This window comes from Castor canadensis, chromosome 4 (genome assembly GCF_047511655.1).
Source record: "Castor canadensis chromosome 4, mCasCan1.hap1v2, whole genome shotgun sequence".
NCBI lineage: Eukaryota > Metazoa > Chordata > Mammalia > Rodentia > Castoridae > Castor > Castor canadensis.
In genome coordinates, this window is record NC_133389.1 from 185626626 (window position 1) to 185641621 (window position 14996).

Below are 14996 nucleotides of genomic sequence, written 5' to 3' on the forward strand. Positions count from 1 at the left end.
CAGCCCCCAAAGGGCACAAGGTCTTTTACTTAAGGTGGCCTTATCCAAACCAGGTCCTAAACAAAGTCATTAGGGAGCCTCTTCCAAAAGGAGTCTCCTTTTGAGAGAAAATACTCCAGGGCTGACCAAGGGGAGCCTTGAAGGGACAGGTCCCTTCAGAGAAGCTGAGTGGGACAGTAGGGTTACCACCTCCTCTGGAAATTCTCATTTTCCCAGAGCCTTTGGAATCTCAGAGGTGGCCTGTGGCCTGCTGCTGTCTTTCCATGGGAGGAGAGGGTAGAGGGCAGGAGAGGTGCCCAGCCTAGGGTGGCCTGAGGGGGTCAGCACCTTGGAGAGTACCTTTCATGGCTGCAGGAGGTGGAGTTGCAGGATGGTGAGTGGGGTCACTCCCATTGAGTGGCAGGAGTCCTGGGAGGCGCTTGAGCTGGGGAGGGGTTCCCTGGGCTCTTGCGAGGCACAGAAAGTTGAGGTCAGGTGTGGGCCTTCTGGGTCCTGTCCTGGCCCAGTGCACAAACTGGAGCTGTAGCCTGGAGGCTTGGGGTCCAGGCAAGCACAGGGGTCCCAGGCTGTGGTGTGCAGAGGAGCCCAGGTCCTGAGGCTGTTCTCACTCCGCTTCTTGTGCCAGGCAGGTGTTTCTGTGCCTGCGAAGGTCAGCTGTGGCCACTTCGCAGCTCTGCTCCCTCATATCCTAGGCCTCACAGTATGGAGCATGTCTTCCCACAGAGGGTAGCCCAGGCTGCTTGGGCCATCTGCCATCTGGTCTGGATGTTACTCTTCATGCCCCATTCTGCACCCTGGCCCCTGCTCTGCCCTATATTCAACCTACCCCACCCACAAGCCAGTGGTTCTGATGCAACCCTGGGATGTGGCAGTTTCCTGGCCTGTCACCAATACAGGAGGTGGAAGACAGCCACCCTGTGGCCAGGGCTGCAGCCTCCTGAGGTGGCTGGAGAGTCACTCTACTGCTGTGCCCTCACTACATCTCCTGTTCCTGCTCAGTGCCCTTATACCCTCACCCTGTCCCCCGTCCCTGCTCACTGCCCTGCCCTCATCCCATGCCCCAGCCCCTGCTGGCTGCCCCTGCTTGCCTGGGGGTGATGGGTGAGTCCACACCTTGCAGAGCACTCACCTTCAAAATGAGGGAGGGTTATGTGAACCCCGAGGCTCCTCCAGCTAGAAAGCCCACATAATGCCCCAATGGGAAAGCTTCCTGGCCCACTCAGCAGGTGTGACACTAAGCCTGAGTGCAGATTTAGAGATGGGATGGATGCAGATGTGTGGGGGTCAGATCTGGGGACCCTGCTCCCATGCATGGCCTTCTGCAGACAATGACTCTCCACTGAATGGAGGGGCCTGCAACTGAGTGTTGTCCTGGCCAGGGCCCAGGACACTTGAGGTGCATACTGGAGACACATCCAGAGGGGATGGAGTCTCTTGAGTGTCCCTTTGTCTCAGGTGTTGAACAGAGAGCCTCGGTACTCCATTTTAATGTGCTGCAGCAAGGTGACAGGTCCAAAGATGGAAGAAGACACACTGGCAAGCATGGTGTGGGGCGATGCTCCAGGGTGAAGCCTGCACAGAATAAGCTGTGGCCAGAGATCATGGCCATCCCCCACTGGGCTGTGGAATGAGCCTCACTGCCTGTCCAGGGGGCCAGGTGCCAGTTGATCAGGTACTCCATCTCCTCCCAGGCCTGTTTCCCTTCTGTGATATCAGTCACCCCAGGAGGGTTATGCCTAGAAGGATGGATGGGCACTGGTATATGCTGGAACACAGCGGAACTGGCCAAGCCAAATCCCTGGAACACCCTGAATTGGCCACACAAAACAGGGCTGGTGTTGGGGGAGGCTCCTCTTCTTAGATCGAGGGGCCTCCCCAGGACTTTGAGGCTGCATGGACACCCAGGACTGGCCTGTGAAAGGCAGCCCCTAATGTGTGGCAGACCTGTTTCCCATCTTTGCAATGAGAGTGACCCGCTGCTCTCTGGAGCCTCTGTCTGTCCTGCTCTGTCCCCAGGCTGACCCCCCTCTTCTTCAGACTGTGCTAACGCTAGCTCTGGTGGTCCTGGGCTTTGGAGAGCGAGCCAAGTATGGACAGAATGTCTCCCTTGTGCCCAGTCAGATTGAAATGACACGTGCCACCCTGCACCTGCTTCCTGCCCGGCACAATTACCCTTTGAGTGTAGAGCCCGGCATCTTCTAGGAGACAGGAGGCTGCTCAGAAGCCCCAGAGCTGGTGGTGGGTGAGCAGAGGGACAGTCGGTCAGCCTGAGCTGTGGTGGGTGGAGGTGGACAACCTCAGGCGTGCGGCTGGAAGTGGCAAGCACAGCCCTTTGTGTATCTGCATCTGCCAGGCCTGCTCTTGCTTTACGTGAGTGTCTGTCCTCTACCCCTTCTCTAGTTTATGGTCCCATCAGTAAAGGTGCACCGGGTCCCTACCGTAGGCAGAGGCTTTGGTTCTCACCAGGTGTGTTGCCAGAATCCTGCTCTCTCTCTCTCTCTCTCTCTCTCTCTCTCTCCCCTTTCTTAGCACTCTGGCCTTCTGTGGGGACTGGACTTGGCCTGGCCTGGGTGGCTGGCATTGGGTTCTAACTGCTTAAGTCTTGTAGGGAAGGTTTTGTCCTCCTCAGCCCCCACCTTATCTGGCTGTCACTCCTGGCCATACACATTCACCTACCCCTTGGTCTGCCTTCATGCAAACTATACAGACGCCCCCTGGCAGGTCCAGCTCGTGTCCCACCCCGTCCAGACCCTGCCCTTGTGAGGCTGCTGGGGAGGCTGCAAACTCTGGAGGTGTAGTCACACTCCTGTGGCTTTGGTTTCCTGTGGAAGTGGTTCTCAACTGCACCTCAGGCAAGGCCCTCCTGTGGACCTACGGGATGGGGGAGAGGACAAGCCTGGGTGAGCTCCCCACAGGCAGGGCTGTAGCCACAAAGAGCCTGTCTTTTGCAGGACCCCTGGCCTGTGGGTAAGGGAAGCCTGATCTGTAGTGGGGCTGGGGGAGGGAAGCAGGGTTGAAGAGATGGGGCAGTTGGGCAGCCATCGGGAGGGGCCTTTGTCAGTCTTTGCTCAGTACATCCCTCCCCGTCCTGCAATGCTGTCCGTCTGTCCATCCTCTGCTCCATACCCCTAGCTTCTCAGCTTGCTCTTACTGAACTGAGATGTCCCTGCCATCTCCTCTCTGCGCCTCTTCCTACCATCCTCAGGCAGCCCTAGGGTCCAGCTGGTGGGTCCCCTGTGGCTGAAGATGTCCTGAGGCCCAGAGCTTAGCCCCTTCCTCTGCAGGGACCCTCTGGGGCTCCGTTCTAGATCTTTATGTGCGCACCTGTGTCTCCTGTGTTCATCTGTGTGTATTGTGGCTTTCCTGGGGTTAAGTCTCCTATTTGTACACACTGAACCCCTCCTTGTCTGGGGTTTTGGCCATTGATTGTTCACTTGGCCAGTCTCCTGCTGGGTGAGTTCTGTGATGGCTGTGTCCTGGGCACACAGGCTGGCAGGGCCTGGGGGCCTCTCTGCCTGATTCCTTTCCACCCCTGCACCAACCAGGCCGGGCTGAGGGACAGCTCCAGAGCTGTGTAGAGAGGAGGAAGGGGCCAGTTCACAGACATTCGGGTGAAGTGGCTGTAAGGGGGCTGAGGAGGGGCTGCCAGGGCTCTGGGACCAGGTTGGTGGAGACAGGGCCATCTAGGGGTGGGCGGAGGGGCCATGGGGTGTGTGTGTGTGTGTGTGTGTGTGTGTGTGGCCCTGTGAACCTGCTGAACCTCCTCCCCAATCCAGAGAGATGAGGGGTGTGGGTGTTGGTCTCCCTGGGCTCATCTGGCCTGTGACCCGCTCTGACCCGCAGGGCATGGGAGCCCCGCGTGTTCCTGGGCGCACGGTGCTCTTCCAGCGGGAGAGGACAGGGCTGACCTACCGCGTGCCGGCGTTGCTCCCTGTGCCCCCTGGGCCCACCTTGCTGGCCTTTGCGGAGCAGCGGCTCAGCCCCGACGACTCCCACGCCCATCGCCTGGTGCTGAGGAGGGGCACGCTGGCCGGGGGCTCCCTGCGGGTAAGTGACCTGGCGCCGAGGCGGCACAGACGGGAAACTGAGGCCCAGGTCTGCGGACGTCCCTCGGGACTGGGCCCAGGCCCAGGTGCAGATGCCCTGGCCAGCGAGTCATCTCTCCTCCGGCAGTGGGGCGCCCTGCGCGTGCTGGGGACCGCCGCCCTGGAGGAGCACCGGTCCATGAACCCCTGCCCCGTGCTGGACGCGGGCTCGGGCACCGTCTTCCTCTTCTTCATCGCCGTGCTGGGTCACACGCCCGAGGCCGTGCAGATTGCCACCGGCAGGAATGCGGCTCGGCTCTGCTGCGTGACCAGCCGCGACGCGGGCCTCACCTGGGGCAGCGCCCGCGACCTCACGGAGGAGGCCATAGGCCCAGCTGTGCAGAGTAAGCACCGCGAGTGAAGGGGCGGGGCCAGGGCTGGACGAGAGTCCATGGGGCGGGGCCCGAAAGGAGGGCGGGGCCTGGGATGGCCCCTCCCATAGGCCCACAGTCCACTTGGGACCTCCTCCATTCTTCCCCATCCCAACCTCCTGCCCAAAAGCCACCTCCCATCCCTGTCCCCACACATTGGCATCTCCAAGCTCCTCAGTCCCAGGCAAATGGCTGTTGATCACCCTACCCCAACCGCCTGTGACAGGGGCAGGTGCCATCAGTGGACTGAGGTGCTCTCCTCTTCCTGAGGTTGTCTGTCTGTGGAGGAGAGGGCTGAAGGCTCAGGTCTCACCCTCAGCTGAACGGCCTATCTCCTTCACCACTTCCTTTTCCTTTTTGCCTTCTCCTCACCCAGCCCCAGAGACCTGACCAAGGACTGTGGGCCCCAAGCTTTCCCTCCAACCTTGTCGTCCCAGCCCCCAGGTGCCAATTGCCCGCTATTCTCCATTGTCCCCATGCCCCTGCTCATGGGCACACTGACACCAGAAGCTACCTGACTTAGCACATGGTCACTGCCCTGAGGGACATGACAGGTTCTGAGAGATGGACAGGGCACAAGGTTGATTCAAAGACCCCACCCCAAGGTCCTCACATACCCCAACCTTCCCTCTCTGAGCACAAATGGTAACCATCAACCTGGGCTTGGAGCCGACTGTCTCCTTATACGCCAAGAACCTGGCCAAGGGCTGGGGTGTTGCTCAGTGGTAGAGCACTTGCCAAGCATGTGTGAGGCCCTGGGTTCCACCCCAGCACCCAACAGAACAAAGCAAAGCTCCTGACCAAGTGGGCTCCTGGGCTGCTGTGAACAGTCCTGCGAGGTGTGTCCAGCCTGGGAGGACTCAGGCTTGAATGTGGAGGGGTGTTCAGCTGGCAAGGTACCCTAACCCAAGGCACAGACCTCCCTCCAGATCCCTGCATTGGGTCAGCCTGGCATCTCTCTTCCTGGGGTATTCAGTAGCACCTACTCTCTGCAGACTGGGCCACCTTTGCAGTGGGTCCAGGCCATGGGGTCCAGCTGCGCTCAGGTCGCCTGTTGGTGCCAGCTTATACCTACCGTGTGGACCGTCGGGAGTGTTTTGGCAAGATTTGCTGGACCAGCCCACACTCCTTCACCTTCTACAGTGATGACCATGGCCACACCTGGCACTGTGGAGGCCTTGTGCCCAACCTGCGCTCGGGTGAGTGCCAGCTGGCTGCGGTGGATGGTGGCTTCCTCTACTGCAATGCCCGGAGCCCCCTGGGCAACCGTGTACAGGCTCTCAGCACCGATGGGGGCACCTCCTTCTTGCCTGGGGAGCTTGTGCCCTCCCTGGCCGAGACTGCCCGGGGCTGCCAGGGCAGCATTGTGGGCTTCCCAGCCCCAGTCCCCAGCAGGCCTCAGGATAAGGGATGGTCATTGGGCACCAGGAACACCCCTTGCCCTCCGCTCCTCTGTCCTGGAGTTCAGGAATTCCCAGGGGAGGGTGTTGGGGGCACTTGCGGGGGTTGGGTGCCTAGAGGGCCCTTCTGCCACCCACAGCCCTGGGGGGATGGCTCAGAGCAGCCTGGCTGGGAGCCTGGGCTAGGTGAGGACAGGAGAGCCTTGGTCCCAGTGCTCCCCATGCGCTGTGCCGCCCTACCTCAGAGCTCCACGTGGCTGCTGTATTCCCACCCAGCGGGGCGCAGAGCTCGGCTAGACATGGGAATCTACCTGAGCCGGTCCCCCCTGGACCCGCACAGTTGGACAGATCCTTGGGTGATCTATGAGGGCCCCAGCGGCTATTCCGACCTGGCGTCCCTTGGGCCTGTGTCCGGGGCAACCCTGGCCTTTGCCTGTCTGTTTGAGAGCGGGGCTAGGGCCGCCTATGATGACATCTCCTTCTGCATGTTCTCCCTGCGTGATGTCCTGGAGAACGTGCCCACAGGCTCCGAGCTGCCCAGTCACAGGGACAAGCCCTGGGGGCGCTGCCGGCCCTCCTGATGGCCCTCCTGTCCGGGCGCCCAGGGAGGAGAGGTTGCAATACACGTAGGTGGTCAGGGAAGGCAGTGGTGACCCAGGATGGACAGAGCTCAGTACTGCTTCCTCATTGGGTAGTGGAGGGTGGGTAGGGAGGACTGGGCTGCACTGTAGAGGGCAGTGCCAGCGCTGCTCTTTACGAAGGGCATGCAGAGTTTATAGAGGGGATGTAGGATGGGCCTGAACCCGCTGACAAAGGGGCTGCCACAGCTGAGGGCTGGGTGGTGGACTTTAGAGCCCGTGTACTTCCTGGGCTGTGGCAGGGTTACTCCTAACACTGGACCACTGGCTACTTTCTGGAGTATGAGCAAGAAATAAAGGGGTTGTGTTGTGCCCACTTCTTCCCGTGTCAAAGCCCTGGGGAGAATCCTGGTACCCTAGCCCGCTTCACTGCCCCCTGCCCCCAAACTCCCCACCTTCGCCACACTCTACTCCCAAATGCCCGGGGGCAGCTGGCAGAGGTGGGGGCAGCAAGAGGAGAGCACACAGTGACCTCCTCTGTCCACTGCCTGCTTTATGCCAACCCCAGTCTGTCTGAGATTTGCTAACATGTGAGGTCTGCTTGGATTCTGAACTTCTGGCTGGAGGAGCAGGTGGGGGGCTGGCACCCTGAAAGGGTCCTGCCTCACCCTCTTGCCTGCCCTTTCCCAGCAGGTGGAGGCAGAGATGGATGCGAGAAGGGGTCACCTCCCAGAACAAGCCCTGTGTACCTTGCTCCCCTGACCCACCCTGGAGAGGGCTCTCGTTCCCTTGGGGAAGCCCCTTTTGTATTTCTTCTCCATTTAAACCCCTAACTTCTGATTATAGAAGTAATATGTATATGGTCATTGGAGAAAATTTCTCTATAAAGAAAGAACAAAAATGACCCCCAAAGCCCTCTCTCCCACAGCTGTGATTGGCATTCAGCTGCTTCTCTCTAACTTCTCAGACTTACTTAGCACAGTGCACCTTGTTGGTCACACCGTGATGGTCGGCTCTGTGGAGGCGGTTCTCACACACACTTACAACAGTTCTCCACTAATCCTAGCCATTTGACCTTCTAGTTATGACCCTGTGTGACCAGGTCCTTTGGGGTGTCTCTGGACTTGGTCACTCCCTAGGTAGGGACCTTCTGATAGCCCCCAATTGCATGGTGTATCCAAGAGGCCTCTCAGCTGCAGGTGGTCCCTTGGGAGCAGAAAGGACCTCCTCTGTTGCCCCCTTGGTCCTCAGACACCGTCCTTCAGGAACGGTCACCATCCAGTTCTGGGCAGGGGCAGAATGCAGAACCTGGTTTGGGGCCCCTCAGAGCCCTAAGCTATGCCCGCCATCACCCAGGCCCCTTAGAGATGTGTCTGCTGGGCCTTGTGGGCAGTGCTCAATCCTGAGTCCATGTCTGAATCCATCCAGGGTGCTGCAGTGGAACGCCATAAACTGGGCAGCTCATAAACCCTGGACATGTCTTTCTCGGAGTTCTGGAGGCTGTAAGGCCAAGGTCAACATCTGAGATCATGAGGGCAGATTTAATATCCTGTTTGGAGATAGTGGAAGAGGCATGGGGTCTATCTGGGGTCTCTTATATGGCACTTATTCCTATTCATGGATCAACATTTGTGACCTAGTCACTTCCCAAAGGCTCTGCTTCCTAATGTCATCACCTTGGGGGAGGATTTCAAGATAGGAATTTTAGATACACAGACATTCAGGCCATAGCAGTCCACTTTCCTACTTTCAAATCTAAGCCAAAGAATCCATGTGATTCTCTGTGGCTCTGGGGGCCACATAATTCAAGGTACTTATTGCTCCATCTTCATTCACTTCCACACTGGGGTGAGTAGTGTCTCCAGAACTCGTGTCTACCTGGAACCTCGCTCTGTGGCCTTCTTTGGAAATAAATCTTCACAGATGTAGTCTAGGTGAGATAAGGCCAGACTGGATCAGGGTGGGGAGAAGATACATGAGGACAGGAACAGAAGTCTGAGTGATGTAGCCACAAGCCAGGTGACACCTGGAGCCCCCAGGAACAGAAAGAGGCAGAAAATGTCCTCCCCAGAGCCTCAGATGGAGCCTGGCCCTGCTGACACTTGGTCTCACAATTGGCCTCCAGTGCTGTGAGGGAATGCACTTCTATTGTGGGCATGCCTGGTCGTGGCCCTTTCTTGCAGCAGCCCTGAGAACTTGTTTTGCTGTTCTTCCTTCAAATCTGTCTGTCCCTCCACATGGACCTCCAGACAGCTTCAGCACTGCTAGATATTCCACCCAGCAAAACCACTGTGCTCTCTGGCCAGTGGGGTCCTGGCCCTATCTATTGCTGCTTGGCAGTGAAGGGAGCTGTGTCAGGTGGACTTGGGCTGAAGTCCATCTTAAGACTATCAGGTGTTACTAGGTTACTGTTGCAAAGCCCCTTGTTACCCTGGGACTATCCTTGGCAGAGCACCCACAGAAGCCACCTTGGGGTCAGGTCTCAGGAAAGGTAACCCATCCCAGCAGTTGTGACCTCCTCAGGTGAGGTCCACAGCTCCTGAGGTCCTAGCTCCTTATGGCCTCAGCAGTTGCTAAGAACCCTGGGAGAGGGTCCCAACTGTGACCCCCATAGCCAGGGAGGAAGGGCCTTGGGAGGGTGCCTGGCTCAGGGAAGGTGGGGACCTGCATTAGTCTGTTTTCTGTTGCTACTAACACCATGCCACAGACTGGGTAAGTTTTAAAGGAAAGAGGTTTGTTTTGGTTCATAGTTCAGGGGGTCCGTGGTCAAGAGGCCATGTCTCTTGGTGGCCTTCTTGCTGCCAGAAGGCCTGAGGTGGTACAGGACATGTGAGAGACAGGGATTGTGTATGCATGCACAGCAATGCCTGAGGTTGCCTATCACCCCAAACTTAAAAAACCAGAAGAAAAGCATGCCTGAGTACATGGTAGTAAAACCACCAAAACCCAGCATGTGGGGATGTGTGTGTGTGTGTGTGATCTTAAACTTGGCTGGAGACATAGATTTCTCCAATGGGCAATGTGTGGATTGACTGACTTCCCAACAGAAGCAATGGGAACTGAGAGACAACTTTGAGGAATGGATTCTCAAAGTGGATCTGGTCAACTCCAGAGTCATACCCGGAAAAAAATATCCTTCAATTACAAAGGTAAGAGTTAGGTGCAGTGTACATACCTGTAGTCCCAGCACTCAGGAGGCTAAGGCAGGAGGATTGAGAGTTTGAGGCCAGTCTAGGTAAAAAAAGATAGCAAGACCCTATCTCAACAAAAATCAAGGCGTGGTGACATGTGCCTGTCATCCCAGCTATGCAGGAGGTACATACAGGGTGGAGGATCACAGTCTGAGGCCAGCTCAGGCAAAAAAGCAGTAGACCCTATCTGAAAAATAACCTAAAGCAAAAAAGGGCGGGAGGCATGGCTCAAATGGTAAAGAGTTTGCCCAGCAAGTTTAAGGCACAGCGTTCAAACCCAGCACTGCCAAAGAGGGGGAAAAAAGAACAACAGTTTCAAATAAACAAAACAGACTGAATTTGTCATCAGCCAATTTCCACTAGCAGAAATAAGGAAGGGTGTATCTAAGTAGGAGGACATGATTCCAGATGGAAACTGACAGTGTAACACTGACAGTATAACAAAATAGCGGTGTGGGAGAAAGTATACACAGACCCAAAATACATAATAAAAAAAGTAGTGAGGTGGAGTGGAGGCAAACAGAATGGAAGTGCTCTGAGGTCCCTGTGTGTCTTAAAAAAATGAAGGTGCAGATTTCTCTCGGGTGACAGCTCAATGCTGATGTAATCTATAGCAAACACTGAAGGAACACAAGACTGTGTGATCACCAAACTAACAGAGCTGACAGTCAGAAAGACAGAAGAGCACTGATTCAAAACAGGCAAGGAATGAGAGACATTCCATTAGAACTGGGAAGGCAGGACTAGAAAGCTAGCCCAGGAGCAAAACGGACCCAACAGATGACAGCCAACCCCAACGAGGACACATCCACTAAACACGGTGGCTAACAGTCTCGTTAAAAGACCAACAGTAACGATAAGCCAACCAAAGACCCATACATAACCATAGTGCACTGGCAGTAGAATGGATAAGCCATAAAACCCCAAAAAGTCTGGAGGAACAGAGGGAAGGCCATGAAAGCGTGCACACCGGCAGTGGGCAGAGCACATGCACGTCAGCAGATGCCACTCTACCCATGATAAAGGGACGCTGAAAACCCGTGCAAGTTTTGAGTCAACAGAAAGTCATAGCAATTCTAAGATTATGCTTCAAAATATGAAGCAAAAGTGGCAGAATTAAAGGAAAAGCAGTCAAATTCTTAATTATGGTGGAAAGTTCCAGACACAAGTCAGTAATTGATAGGGTGGGCAGACAAAAAGACCAGTTAAAACAGCTGGGTGTCAGTGGCCCACGCCTGTAATCCTAGCTACTTGGGAGGCTGAGATTGGGAGGATGGCAGTTGGAGGTTAGTCTGGGCAAATAGTTCATCAGACCTCATCTACAAATACCCAGAGCAAAATGGACTGGAAGTGTGGCTCAAGCAGTAGAGTGCCTGATTTGTGCAAGTGCAAAGCCCTGAGTTCAAACCCCAGTCCCACCAGAAAAACAAAAAAAGAACACAGAAATAATATCCAGTGAAGCCAGCTGTGGCCCCCCGATGAGCAAGCCTGAGCTATGTGTGTAGAATGCTGCACTGTGCCCCTGCCACACAGACTCTCTCTAAATCCCCAGAGATATGACGACTGACATTGTGTTTAGCTGCAGAATCTCCACAAGTGCTAAAGGACTGAGAACTACTGTGCCATTGAGCTGGAAATGAAGGCAAGAGAGAATTAAAGATTTAGTTTCTCTGGAAATTAAGAAAGAATTCTAAATAACTCAAGGTCTGAAGATGTGAAGAATAAGTCAGGTAGAAATTAGAAAATATTTGAAATTAACTATGTAAGTATGGTGTAAATCTTGTGAGCTGAAGCTAAGCTAGGCTTAGAGGAAAATGTATGGCCTTAAGCACATACATTAGAGAAGGAGAAAAACTGCTCACTGCTCACAGGAAGTCATAAAAGGACGGCAGTTAAAGCTGGAGAAAACAAAGAGAGTAATGAAGATGAGAGCTGAGCAATGGGATCGGAAAAGCCACACAACAGCTGGCACACAGGCCCAAGGTGGACTTTTGGAAATACTAACAACACGGATAAGCCCTGAGTGAAACTGCGCACACACTGACACGTACACACATGCATACACACAAATACACACGCGTATACACACAAATGTACACACACATATTCTCATACATACACAGACTCTCACACACACACACACCCCAATACCACGAAGGAGAAAGTGTGCACCAGAGACCCTACAGACAGTCCAAGACTGCCAAAAGGTATTATGAGCAATTTTATGTCCATAAACTTGAAAATTTAGGTGAAATGGACAATTCTTAGAAAATTATTAAACTTACTAAGACTGGTACAAAATGAAATAGGAGATCTGAGCACTCTTATTAAAGAAATTGAATCCATAATTTTAAATCTGCACACTAAGAAAAGTGCAAGTCACAATGCTCCCCAGTGTTAACACTTAAGAACAAATTAGCACGCAGGGAATAGAGGAGCCACTGACATTTTGTGGGGCTGCCCTGGATTTTGTGTGGCCTCCTCCTCTTCCTATGCTGACAGGACACACAGGTCCCTCCACCAGGAGGAGAGGCCGTCAGGGAGCTGGGGAACCATAGATATGCTGTCAAAAAAAGTACAGCCAAGGAAACACTGAAAAGCACGGTCCCTGCAAGAAAAGCTCGATAGGAAACGGTGGCAGGACACTGTTGAGAGAATGAAAAGAAAAGCCACGGCCCGAGAGAGCGTCTTGCAAAAGTCACATCTGATAAAGGACTAGCGCCCAAACCATCCGAAGGAGTCCAAGAACTCAACAATAAGGAAAACAGCTGATGAAAACGTGAAAAGCGCCGGATAAGACACCCCATATGGAAAGATGCGACTCATTACGTCTTCAGGAAATGCCGACTGGAGCAGGAAGGTCCCACCGTACACCGACGGGGAAGGAACGAAATTCACACGGGGCCACAGGGGAGGCTGGCAGGGATGTGAACAGGAGCTCTGGCTCGTTCCTTGTGAGAGCGCAGGGCGATGCTGCCATGCTGGAAGACACTCTTGCATACAGTTCAGCAGTGTGTTCCCTGGCATTTACCCGAAGCATCTGAAAACTTATGTCTCCACACAAACCTGCAGATGATGCATATGGCACTTTATTCATAACAGATAGCCAGGATGGCCTTCAGAAGGAGAGTGGGGGAACACCTGAGCCATGGCACACCCAGACAATGGAATATTAATATTATAATATTCAGCTCTAGGAAGAAGTGAGCTTCAGCTGGTGCCGGTGGCTCACGCCTGTAATCCTAGCTACTCGGGAGGTAGAGATCAGGAGGATTGCAGTTTGAGGCCAGCCCAGGTAGATAGTTCAAGAGACCCTATCTGGAAAATACCCAGCACCAAAAAGGGCTGGTGGCGTGGCTCAAGTGGTAGAACATCTGCTTAGCAAGTGTAAGGACCTGAGTTCAACCCCCAGTACTGCCAAAAAACCAAAAAACCAAAAAAGAGCTACAAACTTATGAAAAGTCAGGGAGGAAATTTAAATGCCTATCAGTAGGTGAAAGAGGGCAAATTGAAAAGGCACTCACTGTGCAAGTCCAGCTCCACGACTTTCTGGAAAAGGCAAACTATGGAGAGGGTGAAAGGATTGGGGCTTAGGGGAAAGGAGGGGAGGGACCAGTAAGCAGTCCAGAGGATTTTTAGGGCAGTGAAGCTGTTCAGTGTGACACTGTAAAGGTGGGTACATGTCACTGTGCATCTGTCAAGACCCATAGGTTCTGCCACACAGAGTGCCCTGAAGCAAGCTGGGGTATAGGGTGTGCGGAGGTAGGGCAGCCTGTGTCGGTCCCCAAGCCACAGCGAAAGTCGAACACCTTAGCAAGAGGGAGACCATGTCTGTCTGTCGTGTGTGTCTGTGTCTGTGTGTGTGCGTGTGACTCCGTGTGTGTCTGTCTCTGTGTGTGTGTCTGTGTCTCTCTATGTGTGCATGTGTGTATCTGTGTGTCTCTGTGTGTGTGTCTGTCTCTATGTGTGTCTTTGTGTGTCTCTGTGTCTTTTTCTGTGTGTGTCTCTGTATGTGTGTCTGTGTCTGTATGTGTGTGACTGTGTGTGTGTGTGTGCATGTGTCTGTGTGTGTGCATGTGTGTTTGTCTCTCAGAGTGTGTCTGTGTATGTGTCTATATGAGTGTGTTTGTGTGTCTGTGTGTGTGTGTGTGTGTGTGTAGGGATGTATGGAAACTGTTTTCTGCTCACGTTTTTCGGTAAACTGCAAACTATTAAAAAAAATAAAACAATTAAAAATATAGTGATAAAACTGTAAAAGCAAGGAAAGAGAAAGAAGAATGTGGATGGAAATATTTGTGTGGTGAGGTCTCCCTGTGGCCTACAGACCTAAAAACATGGCCAGCCATAGACCCTGCCCCTACTAAGGGGGGCACCTGGCTGCCCCACAGGAGCCTATCAGTGCTGGGAAGAGATCAGGTCCAGTTTGCTGCCCACCTGACTTGCCTGGGCCCTTCGGCTCTAGGATGGTTAGTTTTGTGGCCAGGCCATGGTACCCAGATGTGCAGTGAAGGATCTTTTGAGATGACATTAATGGTTAGGTCTGCAGACTTTGAGTAGAGCTGGGGACTTTCACACATGGGTGAGTTTCAGCCAAGCCGCTGCAGGCCTTCTGAGGGAGGATGAGGCTGGAGAAGGGAGTTCCTCCAGCAGGGCATCTGGCTGCCGCCTGCCAGAGTCGCATGAGCTACTTCCTTAATCCCCACACCCCCACCTCTGCATATCCTATTGGTCCTGTTACTCTGGAGAACCCTGACTAACAAGGGCAACCCTCTCTGGGGCTCAGTTTCCCCTTCTTATGTCAGTGAGGGGTGTCCTGCACCACATGCTCACAGATGGGCCATCCTTCCCCTGAACCTAGCCCAAGGGGCAGCCTTTGGGGTCAGGCAGGTGGCCAAGGGTCACTTCACCCACCCAGCCCCCAGACTGAGACTCTTTTTATCTTGTAAATCTGAAACTCTGTCCCCAGTAAACAAACTCCCCAGACCCTGGCATCCTCCATTCTACTTTTTATCTCTATGATTTTGACTTCTCTAGGGACCTCATATGAGTGGAACCATACAGTGATTATCTTTCTTTGACTGGAATGTCCTCAAGGTGTGTCCATGTCATAGCATGTGTCAGAATTTCCCTCCTTCTGAAGTCTGGATAATATTCCATTGTGTCCTGTTCATCCATTCATCCCTTGATGGACACTGGGCTGCTTCTGCCTCTTCACTACTGTGAACATGGTATACAGACTTCATTCCTTTTTTATGGCTGATCAACATTTCACATATGGTTTCATTTTGGAATTTTGAGATGGAAACAAGAATCATAAGCACCCATGGAGGGCAGGAGATGTAACTCAAGAGTAGAGCAACTGCCTAGCAAG

General features: G+C 53.8%; 2 protein-coding genes across 4 annotated transcripts in view; both read left to right on the forward strand.

Annotated features, from left to right (window-relative positions):
• Positions 1–2195: 2195 nt before the first annotated feature.
• Neu4 (neuraminidase 4) lies at positions 2196–6814 on the forward strand. 3 transcript variants are annotated; one of them, XM_074072296.1, is made up of 4 exons: positions 2196–2370; positions 2722–2852; positions 3844–4429; positions 5452–6814. In XM_074072296.1, the coding sequence occupies exons 3-4, from the start codon at positions 3847–3849 to the stop codon at positions 6435–6437; spliced, it is 1569 nt and encodes a 522-aa protein (XP_073928397.1). In that variant the 5' UTR covers positions 2196–2370; positions 2722–2852; positions 3844–3846; the 3' UTR covers positions 6438–6814. The 3 variants fall into 3 exon arrangements, with proteins under 3 accessions (XP_073928397.1, XP_073928396.1, XP_020013290.1); XM_020157701.2 differs by lacking the exon at positions 2722–2852 and having other exon boundaries at positions 2199–2370; positions 3844–4047; positions 4174–4429; XM_074072295.1 differs by lacking the exon at positions 2722–2852 and having other exon boundaries at positions 2197–2370.
• The window catches only part of Rtp5 (receptor transporter protein 5 (putative)), a 35569-nt gene continuing 26144 nt past the window's right edge, over positions 5572–14996 (forward strand). The window contains exon 1 of the mRNA XM_074072294.1: positions 5572–5655. The gene's annotated coding sequence lies outside the window, so the exon portion shown is untranslated. The remainder of the gene's footprint in view (positions 5656–14996) is intronic.